General features: G+C 39.0%; 1 protein-coding gene and 1 pseudogene across 3 annotated transcripts in view; one reads left to right on the top strand and one right to left on the bottom strand.

Moving 5' to 3' along the window:
- The window catches only part of Fgfr1op (FGFR1 oncogene partner), a gene marked incomplete in the record, with an annotated part of 29,592 nt that extends 16,770 nt beyond the window's left edge, over nt 1-12,822 (top strand). For 2 of the 3 annotated variants that reach the window (XM_005390729.2, XM_013517401.1), the window contains 6 exon segments: nt 844-1,070; nt 3,354-3,466; nt 5,079-5,147; nt 5,881-5,917; nt 6,803-6,899; nt 12,573-12,822. In XM_005390729.2, the coding sequence (XP_005390786.2) occupies nt 844-1,070; nt 3,354-3,466; nt 5,079-5,147; nt 5,881-5,917; nt 6,803-6,899; nt 12,573-12,647 (618 nt within the window). 3 annotated transcript variants of the gene reach the window in all.
- Nucleotides 12,823-13,414: 592 nt separating this feature from the next.
- On the bottom strand, nt 13,415-16,519 carry LOC106149204 (annotated as a pseudogene).
- Nucleotides 16,520-17,024: the final 505 nt, after the last annotated feature.

Genomic DNA, 17,024 nt, shown 5'->3' with positions numbered 1-17,024 from the left:
ATGTGAAGCATTTGAGTGCTCTCCATATTAACTGCTGCTATTATTTTAGCAGTTTTTATTGTTGCTCTTGATGTACACGTCTAAGAGCAAAAGAGATATCTGACCATTCAAAAATAGAATTAGGCCCTGATAGTTATGACTAACTGGAAACAAGAAAATACAGTATGCTATTGTGTGCAAACTTCACCATATTTCAGTAGGCTTGAGAATTTCTTTTTACCTTGGTTAAAGAAATGCAGAGATATAAATACCTGCCTGTGGACACTGTGTGAGGTGCAGGTTGGTGAGCTGTTCTGGAAGTCTGAATTAAGACCATTATAACCAGATGCTACAGTAGAAAGGCAAGCATTTGACAGCAGTGTGTTTCACCTCCGTGGCTGTTGTATTTGGCACTGATTGGGAAATTGCTCTTTTTTTCTGATAAATAATGTTTGGTGCACTTATGTGACATAGTCTGCCTTTTCTCTTTTAATTTCTATTAAAAATGCATTGATTTAAGATATTTTATGAAGAAATGGTATACATACGGGAGAAAATGGAAAAGTTACTTATAAATGAGGAAATTGTTTATGGGTAGGGTAGACCTAGTAAAGATATTTCTATTTAAGGACAAAAGAAAGAAATGGGTAACCATTATTTCTCTAACAAATTTTCCCTTCTAAAGTTAGCCATGCTAGGAAGCTGGGGATTGAAGTGGTAAATCATGGGGTTACGCTACAGTTCACTTTTGCAAGGTGATGTACACCCACATGCACAGATTTGCCTGTGTTCACTCAACTTCTTTATTATTTAAAACATCTTCAAGTTTTCTCACCAAGAACTGTTCTCTCTCCCTCTTTGTAGAAGGCCAACAGTGAGACCAGTCAGAGTGATACAGCTGTCTCCTCATCAGAATCAAAGAACAAAAGCAGTCTGCACTCACTGACCCATGAAACAAAAATTGGATCTTTTTTAAGCTCTACCACTTTAGATGTCAAAGACAAAGCTGGCCTTTGTCCAGGTGAAGATGATATGGAAGGAGATTCTTTCTTTGATGATCCCATTCCTAAACCAGAAAAAACCTATGGTTGGTGAGTAGACTGTTCTTGGACAGTCAGACTAGAGGTTTAAAAATACAACTTCTGTTTTCATTTTGTATGTAAAAAGTAATGACTTACTGGTTCTGTATTGAATCCGTAGGTCTGGTTTTGTGTCATTAAGCCCTGTTAGGTTGTAAAACAGTTTCAGGTTTTTAAGTAAACCTGGTGTGACTCATGTCACCAGATAAGTCTGTAATATATGCCTGCCATGTACCAGGGACAGACTGCCACAGTGACAGAAGGGCAAAGCTGCCATCAGGAAGCTTACCTCAGGACGAAGTCAGAAAGTCAATGAGAATGACACTACAGTGTTCTAGAAGATGAGAGCAGGGCCCTGACACAAAACAAGCGCTTGTGGGGTCGCATGTGTTTCAGCAGCGTGTCCAGGAAAGCCTCACTTGGGGTGCTGCTTCATTGTGGGGGATGCTATCTGAGCTAAGAACTCCAGAGGCAAGAGTAAGCCATACAGCATCTGGGTTTTCTGGGCTCCCCAAAGAGGAGACCACAAATGTGAAGTTATCTTACAGGCCATACGACAGTGAGCAAGTGTGAGAGGGCTTCTGTGAGATGAACCCAGAGATGAGGGCAGGATTCCACAGGGTGAAACTGCAAGCTGTGGGTGTCTTTTGTATCCAGCATGTGACAGAAGGATCCCTGCTGCTGAGTTAGGTGGATGCAGAGTTTCTAGATAGGAGACTCTTAGACTTATTAAGGGGAGATAGTGGTGACAGTGATGAGAAATAGGTGGTTTTTGGAAATATCTTGAGGTCCCACAGAGCAAAATAATATCCAGGGTGGCTCCTGGGTTCTTAGTCTAAATAACTGGAAGGCTAAGATGAAGAGTGGGAAGATAAGGTAGTATGAAAGCCTAGACATGTTACGTGTGAGAAGACTTGGTGGGTTGTGTGTTAGGCTATTGGATCAGGGAATTAAAGAGTAGTCTGGGCTGGAGAAATGAACAAAGGAATCATTAGTTATCAGTACCATTACAGCTAGGAGACAAGGAGATCATGAAACTGGGCCTTGTAGCACCTTGAGCTGAGCAAGGTGAGCAGGAAGGAGGAAGGAATCAGAACCAGGAGATGTCGTGACCTTGCAGGAGGTGGCAAGAAGGAGCAGCTGTTTAACATCTGAAAGTTTGCTGCTGGATTTAGCTACATTGCGGTCACTAATGATTTTGACAGTCAGTTTTGTTGGAATGTAGTAGGAGCAATTAAAGGATTAGAGTGGGTTCAAGAAGATGTGAGAGGTAAGGGTTGTAAATGATAAATGATTTTCTGATGAGTTATACAGGGGTACACAGGATTAAGGTAGTGGCTGGAGGCATAGGTTATGGGTGTATAACTTGTGAAAGTGAAAGCAGTAACGTGTGTTGCTGATGAGAAGGATCTGGTTTCAAAGGTGGGAGAATGTAAGGCCTGAGGATGGAATTCCTGGGCTGATAGAATTCACTACCCAGGGGACTTGTCTTTGCCAGAAGAGTAAAGAGCTGGACCCTTCGTAGTCAGGAGTGGACCAGATAGTTGCACCCAGTACACTTGTATGAGTTTCCTGTGAGTAAGAATGGAGGGGGAGTGATGGAGATTTGAGTAGAGAAGGTAAAGTGATTGTAGAAGACAGTGAAGAGAAGCCAGGCATGGTGGTACAGTCCTGTAATCCCATGCTGGGAGGTTGAGGTAGGATGATCCCAAGTTTGAGCCCAGCCTGGGCAATTTGGTGAGACCCTGTCTCAATAAAAAAGAAAAACAGTGAAAGAGAGGGGTAGGAATGTAGCTTAGTGACAAGGCTTTAGGTTTAATCCCTAGTGCTACAGAAAAGAAAGTAAAGAGAGACTGGACTGTAGAGTGTGTAGGGTTGTAGGGCAGTGATAACCATTTCCTAGAGGTTGGTGCTCATGACTTGAAGAGGCTTTGTGGCTTCCTAAACAGTACTTAACAAGTGTGTCTAGCACGTAGTGCTTATTTGCTAGTTGACTCCCATATTGTCCCTTGATTGTGTTTTGGGGTAATGAATAAGGGCTGCTCAAAGAAATCATGGACAGGGAGTATGTTAAGCAAGGTCAACTTAACTTGTAAGATATGAAACAGTGTGAAGAGGCAGGCTGATTTCTTGACAAACTTTACTGCATGGATTTGTGATAATTGATTGTCTACATTGCCTTACAGGTATACTTTTTGATTTTGAACCTATAAAATGTGTGTTCCATGTTTCTGGCCACTGTGTTTAGTGGCAGGATCTAAGATTACCATTTAATTGTCACTTGCTTCCTGTTAGGAGAAGTGAACCTAGGAAGCAAGCAGGAAGTCTGGCCTCGCTCTCAGATGCTCCCCCCTTAAGGAGTGGACTCACTTCCCTGGCAGGAGCCCCCTCATTAAAAGAGCCTGAGAGTAAGTGCCTGAAGATGGTGGCCTAAGTGTTTGTGGTATTTTTCTCTAAGTAGTATATGATTACTTACTGTTTTCTTTTTTTCCAGGAAAATCATAAGAATAGCCTAGTTTTATTGTTCAGATATTTCTTGTTAATACTTTATATTTCTGTTTAATGTCATAGTCTCTGTCATTTTATGTTTTGCCTTTTCCTGTGCCATTAGAATACTTTTGGGATATTGACTTTTTAGCTGATTTTTATTATCTTTAGATGTATTATACATGTGGTATCCAATTTATGATGGCTTGGCTTAAGGTTTTTCAACTTCATGCATTTTTAATATGCATTCGATAGGCACCATACTTTGAGCTTTGATTTTTCTCCCTGGCTAGTGATATGCATGATCTTCTCTTGTGGTGCTATAGCAGAGAGCAGCACAGCTCCCGATCAGCCATAGGGTCAGGAAGGGAACAAAGAACACTGTAGGTTGCTGTGTTGCTGTGATATTTGGTAGGTTGGGGGTGGTACATCCAGTTTTAATCTGCAATACTTTCAGGTTATGATTGGTATATTGGATGTAAGCTCACTGTAAGTCAAGGAACATCTGTAATTTTTCAATCATCTTTTGAACATTTAAAATGACTTGATTCAGGGTTAAATTCAATTAATTTTTAAAAGTTTGTTCAGTGACACCACAGTAGTTGTTACTGGAATGTTAAACATTTTCCTTTTAGGGACTTGGATCTGATGTGTCTTTTTACATGTAGCAGAGGTAGAGATAGATAGCAAGATGCAGTAGCCAAGCAGCTGTACCATTTGCCTTCTCATTCCTCCCTGACACATGGTGACAGTTCCAAGATTTAAACACAGATATATAATGGGCTCTATATTCCATATCATAGTGAGCATAGCATTTAGTTGGCAGAATGTCTGGAGTATGAGTACCTCTTTTGAAAAAGTTTCCTCAGTTAGCTTCAGTAGGAATTGACAGTATGGTTTTGTCTAATTTTGTGGTACTTCCTAACATTTTTCTGTTATATGTATTGTGTGGCGCAGTGTGGGATTTTCTAGAACACATAACAGGTGGTGTGTTCCCATCTTAGACATTTAGTAGGCCAGGTGTGTGTCCCTTCAGATGGTCCACATGCCTTCTCTCTGTGGTTACGGCCACCCTCAAGGAAGGAATTCAGGATATTGTGGCCATACTCCTGATTAGAGAATGACAATTTAGAGAGGATCATTGAGAACTCAGGACTGAAGAAGTAAAACCATTGAAGAGATCAGTTTGGCAAATGAAATTGGTGATTGAATTGTAGCAAAGTGTAGAAGTTCAAAGGAAGAATAAAATTGGGGAAAAACAGTTATATTCTGTGAAGTTATGCCTTCTGAGGCTGTTTATCAAAGGTTCAATAGTTGGGCAAAAAGTTACCTTGATGTTGTGTTCCAAGGGAGAGTGATGTTGTTTGTGATTAAAAAGAGGCTATAATGCATAATTTAAGCACTGCATGATGAGAGTTTGCAAGGTTTTCTTAGTTTTAGGTCAGTATAATGCTGTACTGTCATAAAGTGGCTTAGAGAATGTTGTATTCTAAAAGTTACTTTAATGCTGATTTTTTTTTTTCCTGTTCATAGGTAAAAGGGGAAGCACAGTTTTGAAAGATCTGAAATTAGTCAATGATAAAATTGGATCACTTGGATTAGGTAAATAAATTTCCAGTTTTTAAAGTATTTTCTTTTAGGATCAAATCTTAAGTGAATTGACTCCATGAGCTTACACTGAGCACTATTGTTCACTACTGCTGTTCATTCAGCAGGTACATGGACAGCTTGCATGTGGCAGGGATGGCGCTAGTAGCAATGACCAGGGCAGACTTGTCTTGGGGAATTCAAACTCTAGTAGGGGAGAAAGATGTTGAGAGGAACCTGTGCATGTTTTTTGCAAGTTAGAGGGCCGGAGTCGCTGGGTGTGGAAATGGGTTGCAGTAGCTCAAACAAGGTAGTGAGGAGTTGATAGTGAACTGCTGCTGCTATACTCCATTAGGGCAAAGGGCAGAGTAGTGGTGCATCTGCCCTGTGATGAAATGCTCCTGAGAACATGGAATAAAGACAAGGTATTAACCACAGTCTAGGATGTGGTATGATCACTTATAACAGCTTTGGTCATTTACCTTCATATGCTGTGGTAAAAGTATTTCTGGTCTTTGGTACTTGTCTTTTTTTTTGTTTGTTTTTTTCCTGTACCGGGAATCAAACTCATGACCTTGAGCTTGCCAGGCAGGTGCTGTGCCACTGAGCTAAATCCCAGCCCCGGTACTTGTCTTTTAATGATGCAGTGTAAGTCAGTAATGTATTGTTTTGGCAGGAGATGTGTAATTATGGATATATCAGGAAATATTTTATGTAAATGTAACGTATATTTTCTTAAACCTACCAGGGACTGGAGAAGAAGACTATGTTGATGACTTTAATAGGTAAGAAATTGTTAGGAAAATATTTAAACATACATTTATAAATAATTCTTGTATGCAGGCAGCTGTAAAAAAATTACATTAAGGATTACTTCAGTGTATTTGATTGTTCTGTTTTTACTGATTAAGGTAAATAAAAGATAAACCAAAATTATGTATTTTGGAGCCTGTTGACATACTCTGCTGTGTGACTACTGAGGAGTTGACTCAGAAGACATTTAGGAGCAAGTCTGTTGCCATATCATGAGTGCTCTTTTTATTTCTTTTTTTTTTGTGGTGGGATTGTCTGCATTAAAGAAAATCATCCCTTGCAATTAATTTTCTGATGCAGATGATATATATATAATTTTTTTTGGTGCCAGAAATTGAACTCACAACTTTCTGCTTGCCAGGCAGGCACTTTGCCACTGAGCTATATCCCTGGCCCCAAGTGATATTTCTTATTGTTTTGTGTTAGGCAACTTCCTTATATATGTGAAGATAATCTATGAGTTGCCTGCTAACGTGGAAGTAATATTTGTTGTGGGTATGATTAGAAATTTTAAGTTACATGTCTGGGAATTTTATTTGAGTTTTATTTTCAATTGGAAATTTGTATTTTGGGGTGTGATCTATTATATAGTTGTTTGGAAAGATAATATGATACAGGGGCATTTTAGAAATTTTGTTTCTTTCTTGCTATTGTATTCAAAGTTACCATTGAACCTTAATTTTCTGATCTGCTGTATTGACTTGATTATTGTTGTTGCCCTTGCTAAGTTATTTTAATGGTCAGGTGAGATGATATGAAATTGATGATATTTAATGTATTTTACTCAAAAGGTCTGAACATATGAAGAATATTAGTTATTCTTTTCAGAGATCTTATTTTTCCTCCCTTGTAATTAGTGCCACCCATCGCTCAGAAAAAAGTGAGCTAAGTATTGGTGAAGAGATTGAAGAAGATCTTTCTGTGGGAGTAGATGACATCAACAGCAGTGACAAAGTATGGTGTTACACATTTCTCATAAAATGCCTACTTGTTGATTTACTGTGAAGCTTTTGAAATTTATGCTAATTAATAGAAAAACAGTTGAAAATTGTGAAAATCTATTACAGTTACCTGATTGGTCCCAATCTATGAAGAAAACTTTACTGAATATGTAAAATTGTTTTAGTTGTCACTTATGTTGTACCTGAGTTCTTCTGACATATTGTTGTTTTTTTCTTTTTGGTTTTTTTTTTTTTGGTTTTTTTGTGGTACCAGGAATTGAACTTACGACCTTGTGCTTGCCAGGCAGGCGCTGTGCCGCTGAGCTAAATATCCAGCCCCACTTCGGACATATTGTTATAAGGACACTGGTTTTGCTTTTAGCTTAGGAAGATCATGATCTGGACTGTAGTCCAATTTGCCTGCCCAGGTGTGGTCGGCAGAAGTTGTGTAGAATATGTTTTTGTATGTAGAATATGTAGAATATGTTTTTTTTTATGGTCATCTCAAGGCCAGTGGTAACACTTGAACAAGCAGGGGAGGCCCTGGCTAGAGCTGCAGCAGGCAAGCAACAAAGGTACACTGGGGTCAGGGCTTAAAATCAAGAGTCCATATTTGAGGTCCAGCTTTGACCTTTTCATGCTGCAGAGAAGAAAGCACACTTTGATGACTTGTGACATCTCAGTATCATGTCTCTGTCCACATAAGCAACAGCTCATGTGGCTTACCTTTCATGTCAGGGGCTCCTGCTGCTTTCCTGAATGAGTTGGGCTTACACAGGTGCTGTGATTGTCACACTGGGAGAGCTTTGGAGAGTTCACATTTTAGAATGAAGAAACAGTTGGAGTCAGCATAATGTGAGTGTGCTTTCTTATTCTTTTAGGTATTGTGTGTTCTTAGGCAAGTTTTAACCTTTCATCCTAGCTTCTTTATTTGTAAAATGGAAGTATTAATACCTACCTAATAGGATTATTTTGAAGGCCAAGTGTCTTATTTACTTTTCTCTTGTTGCTGAGACAAAATACCTGACACCCCAAATCAATGACGGAAAGGTTTATTTAGCTCACAGTTTGTGGAAGTTTCAGTCTATAATCAGCTGGCTCCAAGGCAGGGTGGCATGGCACAGGGGTAACACTTCAAGGTGGCAGAAGACAGGAAAAGCTACAAGAGCAAAAAAGGGAGAAAAACCAGGCCTTTTTTCCTCCAGTAGATTGTAAGCAGGCTGCTACCTCTTAGAGCGGGTGTATGTAGCACTCAGACCATATCCATGCCCTCCTCTTGCACAAGATGAGGATGTTTACAAAGTAGGAACTCCGGCTCCCTGCTGAGTGCCTTAGTCAAACTTCTAAACTTCTCAAGTTGACACAATGTATCAACGATTATACCAATAATATGTAAAGTATCTTTATGACATATAGACCTAAGTAACCTTTTACTTTTCACCCTGTGTCATCCATAAAAGGCCTAAAAATGTTGTTTTAAAATTATACCAAAGAGCTGGGTGTGGTAGTGCACGCCTGTAATCCCAGCACTAAGGAGGCTGAGGCAGGAGGATCGTTGCAAGTTCGAGACCAGCCTGGGCTACAATGTGAGCTCAAGGTTAGCTTGCAAGACCCTGTCTCAAAAAGACATAAGTAAATAAATAAATAAATAAATGAAAATAAGTAAATGAAAAGGAAAACAATTTTAAAAAGTTATACCAAAGAAACTATAGAGTATTCAGCCATTTTCTTGATGGAGTTAATGTAGAGCTCAGCTGTTAACGCAACCTTTTAGTATTTTCGCATAGTCAGGGTGAGGATAACAATGTGAGGTAGAGGACGTTGGAGTAAACTGTTGCTGAGCCATAGTTTGTGAGTTGGAGTAGGGAGAGGAGATTATAAACACTGGGTCTAGTACATAAGTACTGTCTAAGAATTCTCATCTGTAGGCATAACTTCATATAATCGTGCCATTCATTAGCAGCCTTTTTATAAGGAGTAGACATCTGATGGTTGTACTTCATTAGGTGGCATTTTTAAAAGACTGAAGAGAATAACAGGCACATGCGGAATCAAAAATATTCACGTTTTGCGGTAGTGGAGGCTTTAGCCAAGGTGATCCAGAGCAGTGTCTGTTGTGCACATAGTGGCGCTATTTAGAGAGCATGATGCTGGGAATGTGGGCTGTGAGAAGGGAGGTAGGCCTGTGGAGCAGCCATGATTGCAAGTGCAGCAGGTCTGGATTGGAGTCCTGGAGCTGCCCCTTTACTTGGAAATTAGGGCAAATTATTTAACTTTTGGGTCTTAACCTTCTCATGTCTTTTGCAAGTAAGTGGTCGTTGTAAGTGTTAGTGAGTAGTGTGTAAGGCATACAGCTCAGTACTTAGCAGAATACGCATTCAGTAAATGGCAGCTGTAGCTCTTACCTCTCCTATAGCCATAAATCAAATAATAGACTGCTTGCCTTAAATTGACCTAGGATCCGGGAGAAAAGTTGCATACATAATATATAAAAACGCAAGGTAGGGCCAAGTGTAGAGGCACACACTTATAATTTCAGCACTCAGGAGGCTGAGGCAGGAGGATCGCTGTGAGTTTGAGGCCAGCCTGAACTACGTAGCAAGACTTGGCTTAAAAACAAACAACAACAACAAAAGTCAACCTAAGAAGTGACAAGTACTGTAAAATGCTGTGAGAACTCGGAAGGAGGAACATTCGAGGTGGATTTTGAAAGATGACTCATCTGGATGTGTGTTGTGGGGAGCAGCATGGTGAACACCACAGGGCTGTGACAAAGGGTGTGCATTTTTGACGCCCCGGTTCCCGTGGAGGCACTGTGTGAAGAGATGTACTGTGGTGGGAAGAGCAAGGTTCTTGAAAGCTGGGTTTGGGCCCAGAATGACAGAGAATGAACAGGAGCAAAGGCCTGGGGAGGGGGGTGTGCACAGGAGCCAGAAGGAGGCCCAAAGGCACAGGTGGATGGTAAGGGAACAGGCGTGCTCTCCTGGGGTGTAGCAAACACATGGGCATTGATACTTTCGAAGCTTTTCAGAGACTTGTGAAGAGCTCTTTGCTGTACATTTGTGTTAAGCTTCTATCACAGAAATCTACTATTTCATTTTTAGGGCTCAAAACATGTTTTTATATATTTTTATTTTATGACATGAAGAATCTGTTTTGATAGTTTTGAACTAAAATCATTTCTAATTCTAAAATTAATGAAATATGAAAGACTTTCTATTAAATAGCCATTTGTGCCTAGTTAGCTTTGTTTATGCAGTTTCCTTTCTTCATAACTATTTCAGGCTGTTTTCCCCTAGAAATTTTTGGTTGTTAACTGTAGTCTTTTTGTTTTTTAATTTAAATTTACTTTTAAATTAAATATATAAAACATATGTGGTGCCATGTGATTGATGTTTTTTTCATTGCTGGGGGGTCAAACCCAGGACCTTGCACACTCTTGGCAAATACTGTACCCTTGAGCTATGCCCTCAGCTTGTGATTTTTTGATACATGTATACATTGTATAATATTTAAATCAGGTTCAACTTACCCCCCCATTTATATTTCTTTATGATAGAAACATTCAAACTCCTTCCTCATAGCTTTTGAAATACATAGAACGTTGTCATCCTCTGTACTTACTATACTGTGCAGTAGTAGCCCAGCAGAACTTTTTTCTACCATCTAACCGTAACTTAGTACCTTTTGACCAGCCCCTCATATCTCCCTTCCTTGCTGTTCTCCAGCCTCTGGTAACCACTGTTCAGCTCTCAGCTTTTGTGAGAGCAACTTGTTTAGGTTCTGCATGTGAGTGAAGTGGTAAGGTACTTGTCTTTCTGTACCTGGTTCATTTTGCTTAGCGTAATGATCTCAGGTTCTATCCATGTTGTTAAAATGACAGCATTTTGTTCTTTTTTCTTTTAGTAGCCGAGTAGTATTGCATTTGTATATAGTCTACATTTTCTTTACCCACTTATCAGCTAGTGAGCACTTAGGTTTTTTCTGTTTCTTGGCTATTGTGAATATTGCTGCAATAAAACAGAAGTGCAGATGTCTCTTTGACATACTGATTTTACTTCCTTTGGATATATACCCAGGAGGGAGGTTGCTGGATCCTATGGTTATTCTGTTGTTCATTTTGGAACAGAACCTCCATGGTGCTTTCCACAGTGGCTCTACCCATCGGTATTACCATCAGCAGTGTGCAAGGGCTCCCTTTTCCCAACACGCTGGCCAGTACTTGTTACCTCACGTCTTTTGGATCATGACCCATGTTACTGGAGTGAGGTGATTCTCATCGTGGTTTTGATTTGCATTTCCATGGTGATTGTTAATATTGAACATTTTTTCCTATCCTTTTTGGTCATTTGTGTGTTTTCTTTTGAGAAATGCATATTTAGGTTTGTCACTTATTTTTAAATAGGCTTTTTGTTGCTATTGAATTTTTCTGTTACGGCAAACTCAGCTTTGCCGTTTTATTGAGAAAATGGAATGGCCAGAGGTGCTATGTAAGACACGTGGGTGTGCCTGTGTCTTGTGTTCCAGCCAGGATAAGGTGGCCAGTTTACTCAAAGAGAGCAAAATTGGCTTACTTCTCTTACTAGAAGAGGCTGAAAGTTTGAACTTTGTTACTCCTTATCCGTCAGTGCCACCATCCTGTATATTTTCTCTACTTGGGAGCTTAAGTCTTGATACTTAGTTTTCTCCTTACTTTAGTAGCAGTGGTTTTTTTTTGGCCCCATTATCCTTATTTATCTACTTGCTTTTTCTATCATTTTAAGAAGTTCATAGAAATGAAGTGCTTTGGCTGATAGATATTAGTGTTCTAGTTATTTGTAGTGTAAACAGAAACAGGACTCACTCATATCTGTAACACTAGTGGGCCCAGGGCTCAGCCTGCAACTGCAAGGGCTGCCTCTTCTGCTCAGCTGTTTCGTGTCAGCATCCAAGAGGCTGACCATGCCAGCTTCATGGATGTGGTGTGAAGGATATCATGCCATGCTTTCAGTTTGATGTTATGAATGTAATATTTTATAGTATCATATAAAGTAGAGGAAATGTCTTTCAAATAAAATACTGGACATTTTAATTAATTTCAATAAATTCAATGTCAGTAAATACCATTTTAGAGAGTTGATGATCCATAGAGACATATTTGCTGTGATCAGAATCACATGTTGAAATTGTGCTCATGTAAGGAAGCTTTTTATAAAGTTTCTCCCAAATTTCAGTTTCTTTTTATTTTCTTGGCTTTTTGAGACAGGGTCTCGATGCAGTTCAGGCTGGTCTTGAGCTCACTTTGTACCCCAGGCTGGTCTTGATCTCGCAATGATCCTCCTGCCTTATTAGCCTCCCAAGTACTGGGATTACAGGCATGTGCCACCACGCCTGGCTACAAATTTCAGTTTCTTAGATTAAATTGAAATGGAAAGTTGTTGCTTTATTTTCAGTTTTTACTTGTAGTATTTGAGAATGTAATCAGGTCAGGCATTGAACTCAGAAGGCTGACTGATTTTTTAACCATAGGCTTTTGAGCAAATCATTCCTCAACACTTCAGGTTTTCCACCTATTTTGTGAGTTTTAAATAACCAATCATGGAGTATAAAATATTTAAATTATATAAGTAGCAATAAATTTTAAAAATTATTTCAGACTCTACTTGCATTCTGACACTAATTATTTTCTTTCTTTTGAACAATAAAGCTTGATGACCTCACGCAAGACCTCACTGTTTCCCAGCTCAGTGACATTGCGGATTATCTGGAAGATGTGGCGTAGACAAGAAGAGGAAGTATTCTGATTAACAAAGAACTGATCAACTCCATGTTTTTTTTTTTTCTGACAATCTATCTTTGCTGGAAAGTCTGCACTCTGTCCGTGCCTTGCATTGCAAAAAGACTGCAGATTTTTTAAAAAGTAACTTTCCATTTTACTAAACAGAATGTGTCCTGTATAAGCCCATGTGTGGAAGATTTTGTATCCTTAATTTGGTTTAGCTGTACATTCTTACATTCTTCTGTGAAAATTGATTACCTAACTCATGAAAACGTCAGTGTTAGGATCATGAAAGGCTTCGTTGGGATTTTAGCTCAGTCGTAGAGAACCTGGGCTTGGTCCTTAGCACCAGAAGATGTTTTAAACAATGAAAAGTGTCAGTGAGGTTGTAGGTTTGCACATCTCTGCAAGTCTGTGGCTGCCAATACATAGTGATCTTTGCTTTAGCCATCTGATAGCAAAGCCTACCCAATTAGTGTACTTTTTTTTTTTATAATAGTCACTCAATATTATTTAACATGTGAGTTTTCTTGTGTTATATGATTTTTGGTTTTCATTTAAATATTTTAAAATGTCAGGATTTATATGACTCAGAAGGCCCCTTGCTTCCTTTTTGTAACATTTTTCTTGATGAGGAGATAAAAGTAACAATAAAGGAGCATGAAAATGTGTAGATGCCCTGGAATTTGAGGAGATGGCACAAGTCCAGTGTTTCCTTCTATCCTGCAACATGCCATGACTTCCCATATTCTGATTCCACATGGCTTTCAACAGACATTATAGGACCTCAGGAATCCGTATCTGGGTGGGACACAGAGGATGATGCAGACGAGCGGTATTCTTCCAACACCACAAAATTAGCTTCTTAAAAGTATGTAAAACTTTGTGTTAAAATAAGGTAAATTGACACATGGCTTTTGGCCTCTGGCCTTAATTTAGAGGGAAAAAGGCAGCAACCAGTCCTTGCTCATTGTGCTGATTAGATTGTTTATTTAGCCAGCTCTATTTTTTTTTTTTTTAATCATGACATGCTTGGCAAATTCTTTAGGTTTAAGTCCCAAGTTTTCTTTTAATTTTTTGAGTTCAAAATCATGGAGAATCCTGATAGTCATTGACTTTTCTCATACAACTCTCCATAACATCTGTTGGAGCATCAGATATCATCCAGGCCAACGAAAGTATGAGCAGAAACGCAATGTGTCCCGTAATTATGATGAGTGCCATCTTGGGAGCAAGGACATGCCGGAATTGCATATTATGAATGTGTTTATTCTCATCTCCAGAAGGATTTGTGTAATCTGTGTACCGGCAAGTGGTGAAGTCTCACTTATCCAGAGGTGTAGTGTGGTTTGGAAAATCAACTATCAAGAATATTGACAAGCTGTTATTGACACATCCATTCAAAAGCTGTGTGGTATTTGTTGAGCAGGCGTAGTAATAAATGGGATGATATCTGATGTAAATGCAGTAGTAAAAGCATTAGTTGCAATATAATGGACAACCATTCCAGAAAGATGTCTTGCCAAATACCTGTGCTATGAACTTTAGCAGCCACAAGTTTCCTGTAACAAATAGCAAGTTTCCAGGCTTCTACTTTAGATCTTCACAGCATTAATTAAGAGAGCAAAAAGAGGAGCCAAAGGAAAAGAGCCGCAAATAGTGTGACAAATCCAAACTGTTTTCTAAGTACTCACAGAATAACCCAAGTTGTCCAGAACTTTCGAGGTAGTGATTCTGCTTTCAGTGACTATAGTTTCTGAACATTGGTCTGAGACTTTTGACATGTTTGCCAATTAAAAACCAAGAGATAAACAGCTTCCTTAATGTTTGTGAAAGTCTGTGTCCCAGTCATAATGGCCAACTGGATTGTTGTTCTGTTAAACAGCCTCCAGGATCACACTCTCCTCCACACATTAAATAAATGTGCATTTTCCAGGATAGCCTATAACTTTTCCTTTTAAAGAAAGCTACATAGAAGCAGGACAAGTAAAATTTTATAAAGTGAAACAGGAACATTTTCAAAATAAGACAGCTCTCATAGTTCTGGTAAGTTGAAGTTCCATTTTTATAACCAACACAGCTGTCTTTTCAAAAAAGAAATTCAAGATCAAGCTGACGGTAAAGTTTAAGCATGATCCTGTGAGTGATATGGCTTAAGTGGGAAGTGAAAATCCTTTGGATCTCCTTAAAGGTGCTTCACTTTCCATGAAGCAAATGTAGCAAAGACTGACAGGCAGTACATGACTATAGCCACCGTACTGGTGACAAGCCATCCATGACATCACTGTGAATCCTGCTAAGAAGTACCATGAATATGGCTACATGTCAGCATGTAAGGTTCCGTGTCCTTGGTCACTGCACTCCTCCTCCTGTGTTTACACAGGGCTTCAAACTGGTTTCAGCTGCTGCTCCTGCTGTTGCTTTGTCTGCCAGATTATATCTTTATCCTGGTCTAGCTTGTTACTTTTTCCAAAACTTGAAAAACAACCTTACTACCACACAGCTTTGAGTTTGTTGGCAAATTGTAAGATTTCTTGAGCCTTTGTTCTCTTTTTGAATCTAGACTGATTTCCCAAATACCCATGAATATTGAAAGGATACTGTTGATTCATCATCAGGTAAACGGGACAGCTTTGAAGCCAAACAGGTAGTATTTAGTCTCCAGCAGTTATGCACTTAATCACAGTGGACGCGTGCTCATCTGACCTTTAATGTTAAGGTCACAGATTTCAGTGCTTGGGTTACTGTTGAAAATAAGCCATGAATAAATACAGCTACACTAAACAAGTCTTCAGTGAGTAGCATTTCTATGTAAAATCCAAGAAAGACAAAATAGCAATTTTTTCTCTATTAATAATCCCTAATCAAATCCAAAAGCTGCTCCTTATAAAAATAAGAAAACAGCCCAGTTGATGTGAAATACGTACCTTTCATTGACAGGGATGGGAGGTTCTTGTGGCTCCCAGCATTTGGCCTTGGTGAAGCAGCTGGTGCCCTGTTCTGTGAAGCCCTCCTCCCAGCCTCAGGTCAGATCTGAGTGGCTCATGTGGTCTGAGTTGACAGGCTTGCTGGTGTATGGGTGTACCCAGGCTGTGCAGCACATCAGGTATCTGAGCAGTCTCAGTCCTTGCATGGTCCCACTGGCTCCAGGCAGAAGCAGCATGGTGGAAGGAACTGGTGGAGGAAAGTATCTCATGACATGGTATCCAGGAAACAGAGGCTTACCTAGTGTGTTTTGATATAGGGTAGTTCAGCACATAGCAAAATAACCCTGTAGGTTTGTGATGTAAATTAAATTTGAAGTGTCAGTTTTATTTTGTATTTCCTTCCATTTGGGAGGTTTGTTAGACCATTAAGGTTATATTAAAGTACTGTGTGTGTGCTACTTAATTTTGGTTGATGTAAAGAAATCTAGATGTAATTATGGCTTTTAATTCATGAAACTGTCAATACTTAATATTTATGGTCACTCCTGTTTCTCCTATTGTATATGTAAGCAGGTTTAGTCACAGGTTCTCTTTGCATTTATAATTTATTATTTGTAAAGATGCCTTGAAATATTAAATACCAAAATGCATCTGAAACCATTAAGCAATGCTTTTATTTCAGATCTGTAAGTGATTATATTTAAATCCAAATTGGAATGAAATAGCAGTAATGGCCTAAGACCATACAAATTCAGTCTAACAAGCTTTGTATACTGTACATTACTTCATTGTAACCCTTTAAAAATAATACTAGAATTTTCAGCAATCTCATTCATTGTGCTACTGTGATGTAGATCACTGACATTTGTAAGACTATTTTAAAATGTTCAAATAGGAAAAACAATTGAAAATGATACATGTATATTCATATAAATATAAGTAAAGTTATGTTTCTGTTAAATTTTTGGACTTTTTTATTTCAATTATGAAGTTTTGGGTGAAGTTACCATTAATAATAAAAAGAGCAAAGTAGACATAACCCATGGTAAGCAGACTCTGGTTTGCCTAATGCCAGTTTTCCATTTCAGTATATAACCTAAAAATTACAGAAATATTTTTTGGGCCCTAAAATGTAGAGGAAATGAAAATTGAGTAAGAATGAAGGCTATCTGACAGTAGAATCTAGCTAAGTGAAACTCAACTATAAGCCTCAAGAGGAAGTAGGACAGAAAATGGGCCAGGCAGCCTGGAAGCCCCCAAGTACTGCTGCCATTGCTCTGTGGCCCAGATCTGTTGCCATTGGTTTTTCACAGCTCGAGCCAGTAGTAAGGAGCACTGTGTGAAAATGTGATCTGTGCTTATTCCACACTGTGTTTCCACTTTTTAAACCACTCTAGCTCTATCCCTTCAGAGTCTGTATCAGTTGTGTTGTTTTCACATTTGCATTTGCTAG

This window comes from Chinchilla lanigera, unplaced genomic scaffold (genome assembly GCF_000276665.1).
Source record: "Chinchilla lanigera isolate Chin_1 unplaced genomic scaffold, ChiLan1.0 scaffold00038, whole genome shotgun sequence".
NCBI classification, from domain to species: Eukaryota; Metazoa; Chordata; class Mammalia; order Rodentia; family Chinchillidae; genus Chinchilla; species Chinchilla lanigera.
The sequence above is the reverse complement of the archived record's forward strand: the minus strand, read 5'-3'. Positions and strand labels throughout refer to the sequence as shown.